This window comes from Chiloscyllium plagiosum, unplaced genomic scaffold, assembly GCF_037043375.1.
Source record: "Chiloscyllium plagiosum isolate Xiang-an unplaced genomic scaffold, Cpla_swu_hap1 HiC_scaffold_12, whole genome shotgun sequence".
Lineage (NCBI taxonomy): Eukaryota > Metazoa > Chordata > Chondrichthyes > Orectolobiformes > Hemiscylliidae > Chiloscyllium > Chiloscyllium plagiosum.
This window is the reverse complement of record NW_028270150.1, coordinates 39,930,891-39,946,937: the sequence shown is the minus strand read 5'-3', so window position 1 is coordinate 39,946,937 and position 16,047 is coordinate 39,930,891. Positions and strand designations below refer to the sequence as shown.

The following is a 16,047-nucleotide window of genomic DNA, read 5'->3' as shown; positions in this document are numbered from 1 at the left end:
GCTGTAAATTCATAGCAAAATTTAGGAGGCCACAAACTGCTTGGACAAGGGCTGAAATGGTAGCTCAGACTCAAATGAGGAAGTTATGCCCCATTATTGGAATTCTCTTTGTGCCAACAGTAGAAAGGAGGTGAGATGTGAATCGCAGAAAGAAACCAGAATTCAGCTGGGCCATTTGAATTTACTGCTGAGCTTAAACAGATTCCACTCAGCTCTTGCAAGGACTTAACTTGCAATGAGTGTTTTGATTGATGGAGCTGGCATAAATACTCGCAAATAGTGGATAAAGACTGCTTAAGTTGAAAACTTCCCATTCTTTAAACTCATGAAATAAAAGCCTGAACCTATCACAGGGTTGTACAGCACAGAAACAGACCCTTCGGTCTAACTCATCCACATCAACCACATATCCTAAATTAATCTGGTCCCATTTTCCAGCATCTCATCAATTCTCTTCATTACTTTTTGAAAAACTCAATCAAATTCTTAAGACGTGATTTGCCACACACAAAGCCATGCTGACTATCCCTAATCAGTCCTTGCCTTTCCAAGTTCATGCAAATCCTGTCCCTCAGGATTCCCTCCAACAACTTGCCCACCAATGCAAGGGTCCCCAGTCTATAGTTCCCTGGCTTTGCCTTACCACCTTCCTTAAATAGTGTCACCATGTTAGCCAATCTCTAGTCGTTTGGCACACACTTGTGGCTATCAATGATATAAATGTCTCAGCAAGGAGCCCAGCGATCACTTCCCTAGCTTCCCACAGAGTTCTGGGTACACCTGATCAGGTCCATAAAAGTCCACCTTTATGCATTTTAAGATGTCCAGCAGATCCTTCTCTGCTATATGGACATTTTGAAAAATGTTGCTATTTGTTTCCCCATGTTTAGTACAAGAAAGTTTTCGGATTCAGTACGTGGAGATACCTATTACAGAAAGTATAAACCTTGATCTACTCTTGGGAAATAAGGCAATCCAGGTGAGTCAGGTGTCAGTGGGGAGCAGTTTGGGGCTAGCATAAGTAATTCTATTAGTTATGGAAAAGGACAGACTGCATCTAAATGTTCAAATTCTAAATGGGAGGAAGGCCAATTTTAACAGTATCAGGCAAGAATTTTCAAAAGTTGATTGGGGTGGATGTTCACAGCTAAAGAGTAAGCTGGAAAATGAGAAGCCTTCAAAAATGAGATAACAGTCCAGAGACAACATGTTCCTGTTAGGGTGAAGGGCAAGGCTGGCAGGTGTAGGGAATGCTAGATGACTACAGAAATTGAGGTGTTGGTCAAGAATAAGGATGAAGCATATGCCAGGTATAGACAGCAGAGATCTCGGGAATCCCTAGAAGAATATAAAGGCAGTAGGAGTATACTTAAGAGGGAAATCAATAGGCCAAAAAGGGGATATAAGAAAGCTTTGGCAAATAGGGTTAAGGAATCCAAATGGATTCTACAAATACATTAAAAGACAAAAAAAGTCCCTCGGGAGAGAATAGTTTGTGGGGGGGGGATACTAAATAAGTATTTTGCATTAGTGTTTACAGTGAAGAAAGATATAGAGGACATAAAACATGGGGAGTTTCATGACCAGATAATTGGGTTTTTGTTGACATTTCCCAGAGGCTACTGATGACATTTATCTCAGCAAGATTCCAAATTTCCTCATGGCTCATGTGTTCACTTGATAAGTCTCTATGGAAACATGATTAAGTATTAGAGGTCACAAGGGGTGAAAAGGTATGAGCCGTGAAGGCTAGAGACCCTAACATCTTCTAAAACTGATGACAATCCAGAGATTCTAGGTGCACTTTCTAACCAGCCTATCACCATACTCACCTACTCCCATGGCCATGTAGCAACTGCTTCTGGGGTGAGTGGGCTCATCTAAATCCAGCACACACTTTATATTCATAAGGGGATCACCAAAAATTAGCATGGAGAAACACCAGGCAATTAAGGAAGCAAACTGCAAGTTGGCTGTTATTTCAAGGAGACTCTTGTTATAACTGATGGCGGCTAAGGTGAGACCACACCTAGAATAATGTGTAACTTTGTCTCCATATTCAAGAATGGATGTTCACTAAATTGATAACAAGAATGGCAGGGTTTTACTATGATTGGAGGCTAAGTAAATTAGGAGAATTGACATTTCAGGTCAAAGCCCCTCGTGAGAAATGAGGCCTTTGCCCAAAACATCGATTCTCCTGCTGCTTGGATGCTGCCTGACCTGCTGTACTTTTCCAGCACTACACACACTAATGTTCAGCATCTGCAGTCCTCACTTTTGCCTGGTTAAGTAAATTAGATCCATATTCTAGTGGAAAATTTAAAGATCAAAAATTATGGAAGGGTTTGACAGCTTAGATACTAAGAGGTGGTTTCCTGGCTGGAGAAGGAGTTGATTACATAAGGCTGAGATGCAAAGACTTGTGAATCTCTTGAATATCTATTCCAGACAGCTGGCAATGTGTCACCACTGAATGTAAGATTTTTTGCCTCTCAGGGAATCAAGGGATTTGCAGAGTGGATGAGAAAGTGAAGCGGATACCTACGAATAGTCATAATCACACTGAGTGGTGTTCAATGTGCTAGATGGTTCACTGCTGCTTCTATTTCTTGTGCACTCTAGAGCAATAATGCGATCCTTTAACCAAGGCAGGTTTGCTGAGTTGGGAAAATTTTCTGACTCAAGCTAACCTTTTTAGTAGCAAAGATCTGCACTCAAGAGTCTCAATAAAGGAATAGAAGCCAGGAGATCCACCATTACAGAAAATGCAGCTTAATAAGATCATCCAAAAAAGCAAACCAAGCATTAGGATTCATTCCCAGAGGCAACAAATTGAAAACAGGAAGAATTGTTTCAGGATTTATCAGATCAGCCATGATTTCATTAAATGGCAGAGCAGACTCATTGTGCTCCGTGGCTTACTTCTGCTCCTACATCTTATGATCTCAAGGTGCATGGCTTTGAGGCAAACTTGCAGATGATATGATCCCATCTACTGTCCTTGTCCTTCTAGATGATAGTAGTTTTGGATTTGGAGGGTGCTGTCTATGGACTTTTGGCAAATTTCTACAGTGTATCCTAAAGATAGCACACTCCTGCTACTGAGCATCAGCAGTGGAGGTAGCAGATATTTGCAGATGTGGTCCCAATCAAGCAGGCTTCTTTATCCTGGATGGTGTTAAGTTTCTTGAGTGTTGATGGAGTGGGAGTTATTCCATTATTTCCATGACCTGTCCTTTGTAGATGGTGGACAGTCTTTTTGAGAGTCAGGGATGAGTCCCTTACTGCAGGAGTTTTAGCCTCTGATTTGCTCTTATACCTCCAAGTACTTCAGAATCAGAACTTTTACGGTGCAGGACACCTTTCATGCCCATCATACCTGCACTGGCTCTTCAATTGAGGCATCATTACGCACTGAGGTCTACTACTTTTCCTTCATTCTTGCAAGCTATTCCTACTCAAATAAACCATCCAACGTCCTCTTGAATGCCTCAGTTGAACCCGTCTCCACCACATCTCCAGACAGTGCATTCCATCCTCTTAACTCGAGCACGGAAACGTACTCTCAGTCTAACTCATCCATACTCACCAAACATCCTAATCTAACCTAGTCTCATTGAGCAGCATTTGGCCCATATTCCTCTAAACCCTTCCTATTCATACATATTAGATGCCTTTTAAATGTTGTAATTGTGCCAGCCTCCACCACTTCCTCTGACAGCTCATTTCGTACATGCACCACCTACTGCATGAAAAAGTTACCCTTCAGGTCCCCTTTAAGTCTTTTCCCTCTCACCTTAAACCTATGCTCTTTAGTTTTGGACTCCCCCACGCTAAGAAAAAGACCTTGACTCTTCACACTATCCATGCACCTCATGATTTTATAAACCTCTAAGGTCAGCCTTCAGTCAGACTCTCCAGGGCCAAAAGCCCCAGCCTATTCATCCTCTTCCTATAGCTCAAACCTTCCAGTCCCAGCAAACTCGCTGACCTTTCTCCCTTCAATCTTGCTTCTCTTTCAATCATTTTAAAAGGTATGCTTGCTCATTCTTGCTTTTCCAACTCTAAAAGAACATCTCCCTGTCTACTCTATCAATCCTGCTCATGATTTCGAAAAAGAGTCTTCTCTCAGCTGCCTTCTCCCCAAGGAGAACAGTGCCAATTTCGTCCATTTATCCTCATAATGGAAGTTTCTCATTCCTGAACCCATTCTTGAAAATCACAACCGCACTCTCTCCAATGCATATCTTTCCTATAATATGGAACCATAATTGTACAATACTTCAGAGGACTTCTAACAAATGGCTTGAAGTTCAACATCACTTACTTGTTCTTGTACTCTATGCCCTATAAACAAGGCTGAGGATACTTTATGCTGCTTTAAGTGCTCTCTCCACTTGCCCACCTTTATGGTGGTGTGTGCTTACGCACCAGGTCCCTGCTTCTGCAATCCCTTTAGAATTGTACCTTTATATTGTGTATTAATGTTTTTTATGACCATAGTGCATCACCTCACACTTATCTGCATTGATTCTCATCTGCCACCTATCTGACCACTCCAAGTTTACAATGCCCTTCTGGAGTTCTACACTGCTCTCCTCAGAAATTACAACTCTTACCAGCTTCATGTCATTTACAATTCTATGGTTTACTTATATGGTCAGTCCAGTACAGTTTCTGGTTAATAACAACCCTCATGATATTGATAGTGGGTTGCTCACGAATGGTGATACCATTGAATGTCAAGATGCCATGATTAGATTCCCTGTTGGAGATGTTCATTGTCTGGTTCTTGTGTCGTGTAAATGTTACATGCTCCCTGTTCTTGCTTGCCCTTGAAATAGTATCAACAATATTTATGACTTCTCGCGACCCTTCATTACATAATTACTCTGGTCTCAATAACTTCAGGTGTCACTTCTCTGATATCCTGCTCTTTGGTAAAAATTAACGTGAAGAACATAATAAATAATTGTCATTTTTTGGTCACCTTTTATGAATTGAGAACCCACTTCACTTGAGGGCTTCTCAGCTTTCTTCTTTCTGTTCTGATATACCTGTACAATTTCCAGAGTTCCGTCTGATCGTTTTAAAATTCTTCCTCTAATACCCTCATGGTACTTATTCTGTTCCTGACCCCATATCCTCCCATGCCACTTCAAGCATTTTTTATTATTTTTCCAGGCCTTCTGCTTCAATTTTATTTCTAACTTTTGCATTCTTTCAGGTCAGCTCAAAGCTTCTATACTTGCCATTAAGGCACAGATACACTACAATCACTCTTTTTCAAAATCTCTCACTGTAATTCTGTAGTTGTATGGCAGTTCTTTCTTCCAGTGCAACACAACAGATGGGATCTTCAGCTTTCTAAAATCTGGTCATATCCAATCTGATGCTCTAGCTTTTGTGCAGACTATTTTCCCTTTCTGATCGAGCATTAAAAGAAATATGCTGTGGTTAAATTTCACAAGTAACTCACCCATATGTAGTTACCTAATCTATTTAATTAGACATTTCACTGCAACACTTCTGCTCATGTCCATTAGCATACAGCTAGAGGAAGCAGCCTTGTTTATGCTTTAGGAATTCCATTTATTTCATCTATGGCTCAGTTAATAAGCAGATAATTCAAATTTCCCAGAACAATAACATTGATATTCCTGTTCATCTCTAATCTGACTACAATTTTCCACTTCCATTTCCTTCCCGTAATTTGTAAGTTAATAATAAACATCTACGAATGCAACAAGCCCTTTCTTAATCCTTGCTCATGAATCACTGACATTGCTAGAAATACCCTCACCCTCTTTGCAGCAGTTTTTCCTATAATATGCTTCTGCCCCCTTTTTCTATATATTCAACAGGGAAGGATAGAAAAGATATTGACATGCTTATGACATTTTGCCTTTGTTCGAAGCCAGGATTGCATTCATAGCGGATTAAATTAAGATTGTGTGGTAAAACAATTTCATCCTGCGTACAATCCCCACTCCGCCATCCACCCACCACCACCACCCCTTCCCCCACCCACAACCAACATCCCTCCCCAGACCCCATTTAGTTCCTACACTGTAACCTGTGTGTTTTGGACATTTTGATTTTATATTTAATCCCTACCCATTTTCTTGCCTCCCACTTTTAGTTCATTTCCAATCTTACAGCTAGCTTATTCAATTTCATTCCCATATTCCTCTTGCTAAATTAGTTTCCGAGAGACCAATATTTGTTTTTCCCTTCACCATTAATTGGTCCTCGATGATCCTATTTTTGTGGTGCCCCTGTTCTAAGTAGTTCATTGTTTCCCTAACTCTGTTTCACCAGCAGATTAGCTACCTTCGTATTTAGTTGTAACCCAGTCCAGTGGAATAACACCCGTCTGTTCCAGAACGGTCCTTTAGTCACTCATTAATTTTCTTTGGGTCCTCCCTTATTTTAAAGTACAGCTGAGACATAGTTCTTGAGATTATCGCCTGTAAAGATGTGGCTCTAAATTAGTCAGCTACTTTCCTGGATTCATCTTGTGGAACTTAAAGTTTTCCTTGTCTGCTCTCCTTGACCCTCAGATGGACCACTAGCTGTTTGGATCCTTCTCTCAACAAGTCCTTGCATGTACGATCTAGCCTACACATTAAATCTCTATCCTAGAACTTGGAAGGTAAAGCATGTGTAGCCCTTGATTTAAAATGAAAACTGAAGAAGGTGATCTAAAATACAGCAACAGCAGAATTAAGCAATTCAGATCATCTACTCTAATATATACTCTCCTATTAATCTGCTGACACCCTACTGTATCAAATCTGATCAGCATTACATTCAATTCATTTTGCTTTGGACTTGTATGGTTTCCCATTGAATGGTTCTATTACTTATTTCACCAACTCCTTGTGCTACTATGCTCCAGAGTTTGGGTATAGAAGTTCCTCTTAAATTTCCCATAAGTGACCATACGGTACCTGTAACCTCGAATTTTAAATTTTATCACAAGTAGAAATATTTCATAAGACAGACATAGGAGCAGAAAAAACATTGAACACAGAACAGTACAGCACAAGAACAGGCCCTTCTGCCCACAATGTTGTGCCAAACGTGATACCAAATTAAACCATTCCCTTCTGCCGGTCCTTGGTCCAAATCTCTCCATTCCTTGCATTTCATGTGCTTAAACTTCTCAAATGCTACTATCATATCCACCTTCACAAAACAGCCCTGGCAGTGTGTTCCAGACTCCTCCCACTCAAACAAATCATGCCCTTCACATCTCTTACCGGAAATTAAACATTTTAACTCTTGGAAAAAGGGTTGATGGTCGGAGTCTATCTATGCATCTCAATTTTATAGATTTCGATCAAGTCTTCCCTCAGCCTCTGCCATTCCAGAGAAAACGACCCAAGTTTTTCTAGCCTCTCCTTATAGCCTTAGTAAACTGCTTCTATACCATCTCCACATACTTCCTGTAATGTGGCGACCAGAATTGAACACAATACTCTAAGAGTGGCCTAACTAAAGTCTTATAAAGCTGCAACATGACATCCTGACTCAATTCCCCAATCAAGACAAGTATGGCGTACACCTTCTTTACCAGCCTAGCTCCCTGAAAATGGCTACTCAAGGAGTAATCAACTTGAACCCCAAGATCCCTCTGTACATCAATGACGCTCAGAGCCCTACCATTAACTGTAAGCTTTTCCTTAATATTTGATCTTCCAAATTGCAGCACTCCACACTTAACCAGATTTAACTCCACCTGCCACACCTCTGCCCAAATCTGCAACTGATCTATATCCCACTGTATTATTTTAAGTTACCTACACAATCCACAACTCAATCGATCTTTCTACTTTCTGCAAACTTACTAATCCACCCATCTACATTTTCATCCAAGTCCTCATATATCACAAACAGCTAAGATCCCAGTATGGATCCCTGTGCAACACCACTAGTCACAGACCTCCAACATGAAAAAAGTAGACCATTTCACCAATCAAGACTTCTCCAACATTCAACAAGATCATGTCTGATTTGAGAATCATCAACTCCATTTTACACAGCCTTTTTTCCATAATCCTTGATTCCCTTACTGATTTTTAAAAAATACTCATGCCTCAGCCTCATCAGTTCTCTATGGTAAAGAATTCCATAGATTCACTATCCTCAGAAGAAATTCCTCCATATCACTTTCATCAACATGTGAGCCTTTATTCTGAAATAATGCCCTGTGGTCGTAGACTCTCCCATAAAGGAGAAACATTTCCAATATCAAGTTTCACCAATCCAGTAAGAATCTTATGTACCCATAAGGTTGCCTCTCATTCTTTTAACTTCCAATAAGTATAGGCCCAACCTACTCACTCTCTCCTAAGACAGCCCCTCCATATACATTCCAGAAAACATTGCCTGGACTGCCTTCAATGCCAGTATACTTTTCCTTAGATAGGCCACTGAAAACTGTCCAAAAACTAGCTTAGGTCTGAATACTGTCTTAAGTTTTAGCAAAACCTCCAAACTTTTATACTCTATTTCCTTTGAAAGGAAAGACCAATATTCCATTTGCCTTCCTTGAACTTGGATGCTCGCTTTTTATGATTCATGGACAAGGACTCCTTAATCCCTTTGTTCTGTCGCTTTCTGGAGTCTTCATCCAGTTAAAACAACATTCAACTCACCTACTGTTCCCATCAAAAATGCATAACATCATATTTTGCCACATTGGGCAAAAATTGCCAGGGAACACAATCGCTTAGCCTATATCCATCTGCAGAATCTTGTCATCCTCATCACTTACCATCACAATTATTTTTGTATCATGCACAAACTTGGCTACAGTACATTTACTTTCCTTATCCAAGTCATGTATGTATAATATATAAATAAGTAAATAACTGTGGCACAGCACTGATCCCGATGGCACAAAACTAGTTAGATTGCTATCCTGTCCCTATATTAAAAGATTCAGCACGATTACGTTGGGCCAAATTACATCCTTCTTGTACAGTGAGATTCTAAGATTCCAAGAGATTAAAAGCACCATCTGAAGATGAAAATATCACAGGGAAAAATAAATGTAATTCTTTCTTTTAAATCAAAAAAGGCCACAGAATATAAATGCCAAGGGAATTGTGAGCCTTTGTAAAGTTTTAAGACTGGAGTGCACTATGCACCATGGGGTTCCTCACTTTAGGGAAGATATAGAGGCTTTAATTACAGCACAAAAACAGGTTGAAAAAAATCTACACCTTAGTATGCGTTCCAGCTCTTCGTAGCTGAGCTTTCACAACATTCACTACTGTTATGCCACTAACGAGCCAGAGTTGACCATTGCTCCCACATCTGCATGCCTGTGATAATCCAGGCAACTCCTCCCTGTGCTGTTGCAGTACCAGTTCTTCTCATCCCCAATCAATTCATTTGCACTTCAGCTGATATTATTTGTTACAATTTTATGAATTATTGAGGGTGTCTCCTCAATGCAAACAAATTATCCATCAATAATAGCATTGAGAGCAGCTAATATTAGATTTATTATTAGATTCCCTACAGTGTGGAAACAGGCCCTTCAGACCAACAAGTTCACACCGACCCTCCGAAGAGTAACCCACCCAGACCCATTTCCCTCTGACTAATGCACTTAGCACTATGGGCAATTTAGAATGGCCAATTCACCTAACCTGCACATCTTTGGACTGTGGGAGGAAACTGGAGCACCCAAAGGAAACCCATGCAGACATGGAGAGAATGTGCAAACTCCACACAGAGTCACCCAAGACTGGAATTGAACCTGGGTCCCTGGCACTGTGAGGCAGCAGTGCTAACCACTGAGCGACCGTGCCACCCCCCAAACATTCGAGCCCCCTAAAATTCAAGCTAGTCACACAAGTTGAATAAGATACAGCAAATTTAAACCTTGCATTTGAAAAAAAGGTTGCTGCACCCAACACACTCACTTCTCCCAGGTAATGCAGGGATTTATAAAATTAACTTGAATATTTGGAATTGAATCTAACCCTCCCTGTTGGAATGAAGATCTCCACAATCTGCTGGCTGCAAAACACTCAAGCATAAAATCTGTTCAGAAAAATGACAAGTAACTCTTATGCTGCAGACCCAAAGCACTAAAGCTGTCCCTGTTTGCTGGTCAATACCACCCAGATAGATAGCAGGAATTATTTTCCACTGCCTACCCAATGACTGGAAATTCCACTTAGTTTTAAAGGGAAGGCTCTCCAGAGACACAGTAAAAACACATTGAACACTAACTAGCGAGCCTTACTCCGGCATTTGGTTGTGCTACACCTAACCCGGGAGCATTTGACATCAGTGGTCTCCAAAGTGGAAATGCACCAATTTACCAATGCTGATATACTTCTTCGTGGTTAGCACTCCCCTATCTACAGAATACAAGTGGGATTTCTTTCATTGAACTAAACAAAAATGTGACTATTTAACAAAAAGCAAGTCAAGAGAAATAAAGGGAGTAGCTTCTGTAGATTTTTATAATTGTAATTTATGAAGCTATTCCTCAATTTTGACAGTAAAATACACAGCCTATTTGCGTCACACTAACAATTCCCCAGATCCAGCACTCAAACATGATGTGAAGATACCCTTTATGGTTGCCAGGTTACAGAGCATGGGACCACTTTAAAAAAGGGTTTTTTTTTCCTGCGTTCTGCTTTCAGATGGTATAAGTTCCAGCAGGTCGCAGCAATCTTCACATGATGGCAGCAGTGACAAAATCACTTATAACATTTGTGATATCTAATGTTTGTGTCCCAAAGGTTTTAAACATGAAAATCTATTACTGAAAACTAATTCTTTCACCTAACTTCTCATCTTCCTGACATGCATATACACCCTGTTTTCCATAAGGTTAGAAACGATTTCTGATTGTAAGTTTACCGCAGTTCATATCCACTCCTTCTGTTCAAACCATTCCAAATGGTTAAGCTATCAGTTTGTCCACAGGAGTTCAGTTCAAACCTCATTGTAAATCCACAGTAATGACCAGCATAATACATACCACGAGATTGTTTATTATAATATTAGCCCTCCCATTTTCTTTTAAAATTCACTCACTTTGGGAGTGTGAAATATTTATACAAAAAGTTGGTTTCAGCAAAATATTAAATACATTAATGTAACTGGGACTCTGTGCCATGACTGTTGAAGTTAGGCAAAACCCCAACTTGACAAATTCATTTAATTGATGTTTCCTAAAAAAAAGGGGGGGGGGGGGGGGAAGAGAAGAGAGAAACAGGTAGTATTAAGTTCAAGAGAACAAATGCAACAAAGGACAGCACAAACGTGACAGCATTGATCAATGGAGAGGGGGAGCAAGTGAGCTAACTGGAGAAAGCCTTGGGAAACATCCGTGCATAACCCAAGAGTTGGCAAAAGAGCAAGCAGATTGCCCCAGATATTCTTCATTCAAAGTGACACTGTGACATCAGAGAGCCATGATAAATAATCTTGAAATAGGGAATCTCATCAACTTTAAAAGTGCTATTTGTCCAGTTCATTTTTACTTCGTCCTGCTGACCTCAATATGCTGGATACTGGCAAAATGACTGATACAAACAATGAGATAATCGAGACTGTCATAGCGTAATGCTGTGATCGGAAAACAGGAACCTGTTGGAACAGTACATTCAAACATCACAGTGATCTCAACCAAGAGAGATCCAAAAAGAACAACGCATTTTGTTTTTTTTATTGCCAAATAAGGTGCAGTACATCTACAAATTGTTAGCAATTGAAACATTGTATTCTCTATTGGACATGAGCAAAGCTTGTGATATTATGATCTTAAAAACAAGATGTATTGGACAAATTTTGTACTGAACAAAATTATATTAATAAAATCAGCAAACTAAAAATACAACAGATGCATTACATAGATTAACATTTCAGACACATTTGTTCAATTTAAATGACGTGTTAATCTATATTTTCCAGTTAGAAATGTTGAATAAATTATGTATTACTATTGTTTTTTTTGTTTTCAGCATTTTTTAAAACACAAATTTAGGAGTTCTGTAGGAGTTTACAACAACCTTTGTTCTCCAACACAACTGTTGTCACAACATTAAATCAGTCCTCCTACTACAGTGTGAATTCAATTATCTCTGAAGAGTAAACACCTGATGTAATTACACTTCAAAATGAAGATTATCAAACACGCACAACTAGAACTGCACAGCATTCAAACTTTAAAAGCAACCAAGAATATATTGAGCAAACCTCCTGCGAACACTTTGATGCTGACCCTCTTGCAAGTCAAATAAATTCAAAGCAATCTAAGAATTTAACCACACATTAAATCCCGCTCAATTAGCTACAACAGGAAAATGCACAAAAGGAACAATATTTCTTTTTTATCTTAGAAGTTTTACATCAGCGATGTTATCCAAAAGGTTTCCATCCCTCGACATCCTGTCTGCACAATTTATACTTAGTGACAGCAGCGCTTTTAATAATATATCGCTAACCAACGCCCACTTCCCTTGCAAATGAGTGGCAAAAAAGTGTAAAAGGAACGTGCTCAAACTGAACTTTCCAAAGTTTAAAAAGTAGGCAATTCACAACTACAAAAAGTTCAATTTCCGGACCCATTTCAAAGCGCATGTCTTCCCATGATTTTTTTTATTCTTCTTCTGCTTGGAATTACAGTGCAAACTGAGTGGCTTCCAAACTTGGATTTTGCTACAGTTAGGAGTGTGTAGTTGACCTCTTCCCATCAACAGCACAAGGTCACGGGACAAGCATTCCAAAGGCCAAATGCAACTTCTCTGGAGCAAGTGACTCATGTCACATCGAGTCAGTGAAAGTTAGACTCTGGGACAGCAGCATGTCGAGAGTTCAGCATCAATCTGTCACGAATTGTTACGTATTTGCATAAGTGTTTACTTTTTTTTAAATTAACCGTTCATTTTAAAAAGTGAAATAAACAACCTGCGTGTCAGTCGCAAAAGAATCTCGCAGTCCAGGAATACGGGAAAGGAATAGCGGTTATATTAATGGAAAGTTAACGCGGCTGTATGACTTCAGTCATTCACCAAACAAAAGACACGCACTAAGTAATCAGAATACCAACCCCCCCCCCCCCCCATGTTTTAAAAAGATCAAAAGAAGAAAATAAATCCTTGATTACTTTCTCGAAGCTTCATAACTTTTTTGTTTAATACAAATTAGAAGGACATTCGATCTGCACGTTTTGCAGGTGTGATACCTGCACGACTAGCTGAACGAGTTCCAATAATCACCTCCCCGCCTTTTCCTTCAACCGAGCTACAAACAAATCTGAGCTGCTGTGCAATGAGTCGTGTTTAAATGCAGAATGTAACCATGAAAGTAACACTGCAGTACCACAGACACATATGCAGAGAGAAAAACAGTACAACTGTATTGGCCATAGATACGAAAACAATAAAACAAGCTTGTATTTTTTTTAAATAACAATGGTTCGAGAAACAGCAATGAACTTCTTTAACTTGCCTTCAGATTTGCACGTTACCTTTGCTGGCTTTCCGAGTACATGAGAGGCAATTCAGAATAAACTCAAAAATAAGTTGCAGAATATTCCCTACATCTCAACACTCCGGGATTGCATTAACAAAAACACAAAACAGTCGGCAATTCAATCTACCTTACCTCGCATCCCCAACCCCAGCAGGAGAAACAAAATCAGATGCAAGGTTCCAGTGCTGGACGCTCCCATGTTACCGTCTGTTTACAGTGTTTCTCGCTGCGGATCACGATAAACTGGATGCTCTGTTTGACGGTGGGGGGAATAAAAACTTTTTTTTTATTTTCCCCCCCGCTTTCGTCTCCGGAAGTTTCTCGTGCACTTTCGCTGCGAGTATTTTGCGCTGTCAGTGGGTGTCTGTCTGAGTGTATCCTGTGCAGACAGAGACAGATACCCTCGGTGCCAGCTGTCAGTCTGGCGGAGCTCGAGAGCCGCGCTCCTGGAGCAGGTGAATGTCTCTGTCTCAGCCTCAGCCCCCGACACCACACCAACACATGCGCACTCACCAGCGGCGCAACGCCTGCCGGGACTTGGAGTTCCCAGGATCTCCCCAAAGTGGCAGCCACAGCACCATCTCACACCAGCTCCTGCTGAGGAATCAGAAATACAAGCATGATCGAGCAGGTCATTATTTCCTCCACCTTCTGTTGATAGTTGGACAAGAAGCCTGCCTGGCCTCTTTGCTTCACCCAATTGTTTGCATATGCCCTGGCTCTGATTCCAACTGCAGAGTTGCTTCACTTGACATTTGTACCCACAGGGGCTTTTTAAAATTCTCATGTTCGTTCTCCCTATGTCTGGAACCTGCTTCAGCCATTACAGTCCTGGCAAGAACTTTGTTTTCCTCCAACTCTGCCCCTGTTTACATCACCATCCTGGCTCTCCCCAAACTGAGTATTCCAATGGTGAAGACGTCAAGAAGCTAGGATCTGGGATCTTCCTCTTTAAACTTCTTTGCTGACTCTTCCACTTCCTTTAAGACACTCCTTAAAATCTACCTCTTCAATCATCTGTTGATTTTTCTTTAATTACACTCACACAAAACAGCTTTATTTCAACATTAAAGACACTCTATAAATAAAAGCTGTTTTGTATTGCCTTCAAACTGATCATGATGAAAATGAGCTAACTCAGAACCAAGCAACATATCTAGAAAAGATGCAAAGTTAAAAAAAAACTGGTCTATTCCTATTCAAGTGACAAAAAGGAAGCAGACATTAATTTGAACTGTCAATATTAATGACAAAAACAGTAAAAATCTGGTCAGAAGTTTCACAACATCAGGTTATAGTCCAACAGGTTTACTTGAAACCATGAGCTTTGGAGCACTGCTCCTTCATCAGGTGAAGGAACAGCACTCTGAAAGTTTATCATTTCAAATAAACCTGTTGGGCTATAACCTGGTGTTGTGTGACTTCTGACCTTGTCCATCCCAGTCAAACACTGGCACCTTCACATTATAAAAATCTGATCTTTTTTAAATATGCTGAAGATGAACAAGCATGACGCAGAAAAGAATGGACCAAATCTGTGCACAGAAATACACTTATCAGGCCTAGATTATTCTGAAACAGAATTGGAAGTTGCCGGAAAAGAACTCAGCAGGTCTGGCAGCATCTGTGGAGAGAAGCAGGAGGTTGGACGGACACAGCAAGCCAGGCAGCAACAGGAGGTGGAGAAGTCAACGTTTCAGGTGTAACCCTTCTTCAGGACTGGGGGTGAATGTCAGAGGAGCTTCATATAAAGAGGGACGGGGGGTGGTGGGGTAGGGATAGGTGAACATAGGTAGTGGGTATGACCTGGTTGGTCGATGAGAGGAATGAATCCAGTTGGTAGCTGGAAGGAAGCGTCGATCAGAGGAATAGAAAGGAGGGGGAGGGGCTGTGAAGGGAATCTTGGGATGGGAAGGGACCTTATTTGGAATTGGAGAGCTCCATGTTGAGTCCTCCAGGCTGCCCAGGCAGAAGATGAGGTGTTGTATATCCAATTTGCGGTCTGATTCACTGTGGCAATGGAGGACGCCAAGGGCGGTCGTATTGGAAAGGAGGTGGGAAGAGGAATTAAAATGGGCAGTGACTGGGAGGTGAGGTTGGCCCCTGTGGGTCCAGCTGGGATGCTCAGCGAAACATGCCCTGAGTTTACGTTCGGTCTCCCCGATGTAGAGAAGACCATATCAGGCACAAGATTCAGTAAACTAGATTGGAGGTGAGGCAGGTGAACCTCTGTGTCACCTCGAAGGACTGTTTGGGACCCTGGATGGAGGTGAGGGGGATGGTGTGCTGGCAGGTTTTGCATCTTTTGCAGTTGCAGGGGAAGCTATCTGGGGGTATAGGGGGTTGGTGGGGAGAGTGCTGTGAACCAAGGATTGGCAAAAGGAATGGTCCATGTGGAAGGGAGTGAGGGATGGGGAGGGGAAGATGCTCTTGGTGGGTTCTAATTGGAGGTGGCGGAAATGTTTAAAGATGATACGCTGGGTGCAGCAACTGGTGGGGTGGTAGGACAAGGGAGCCCTGTCTTTATTG

The 16,047-nt window shown here is 40.9% G+C and overlaps 1 protein-coding gene across 1 annotated transcript in view; it reads right to left on the bottom strand.

Annotated features, from left to right (window-relative positions):
- Positions 1-13,976, bottom strand: part of alcama (activated leukocyte cell adhesion molecule a) — a 312,067-nt gene extending 298,091 nt beyond the window's left edge. The window contains exon 1 of the mRNA XM_043701077.2: positions 13,651-13,976. Within this exon, the coding sequence (XP_043557012.2) occupies positions 13,651-13,717 (67 nt within the window). The 5' untranslated portion in view covers positions 13,718-13,976. The remainder of the gene's footprint in view (positions 1-13,650) is intronic.
- Between the last annotated feature and the right edge of the window lie 2,071 nt (positions 13,977-16,047).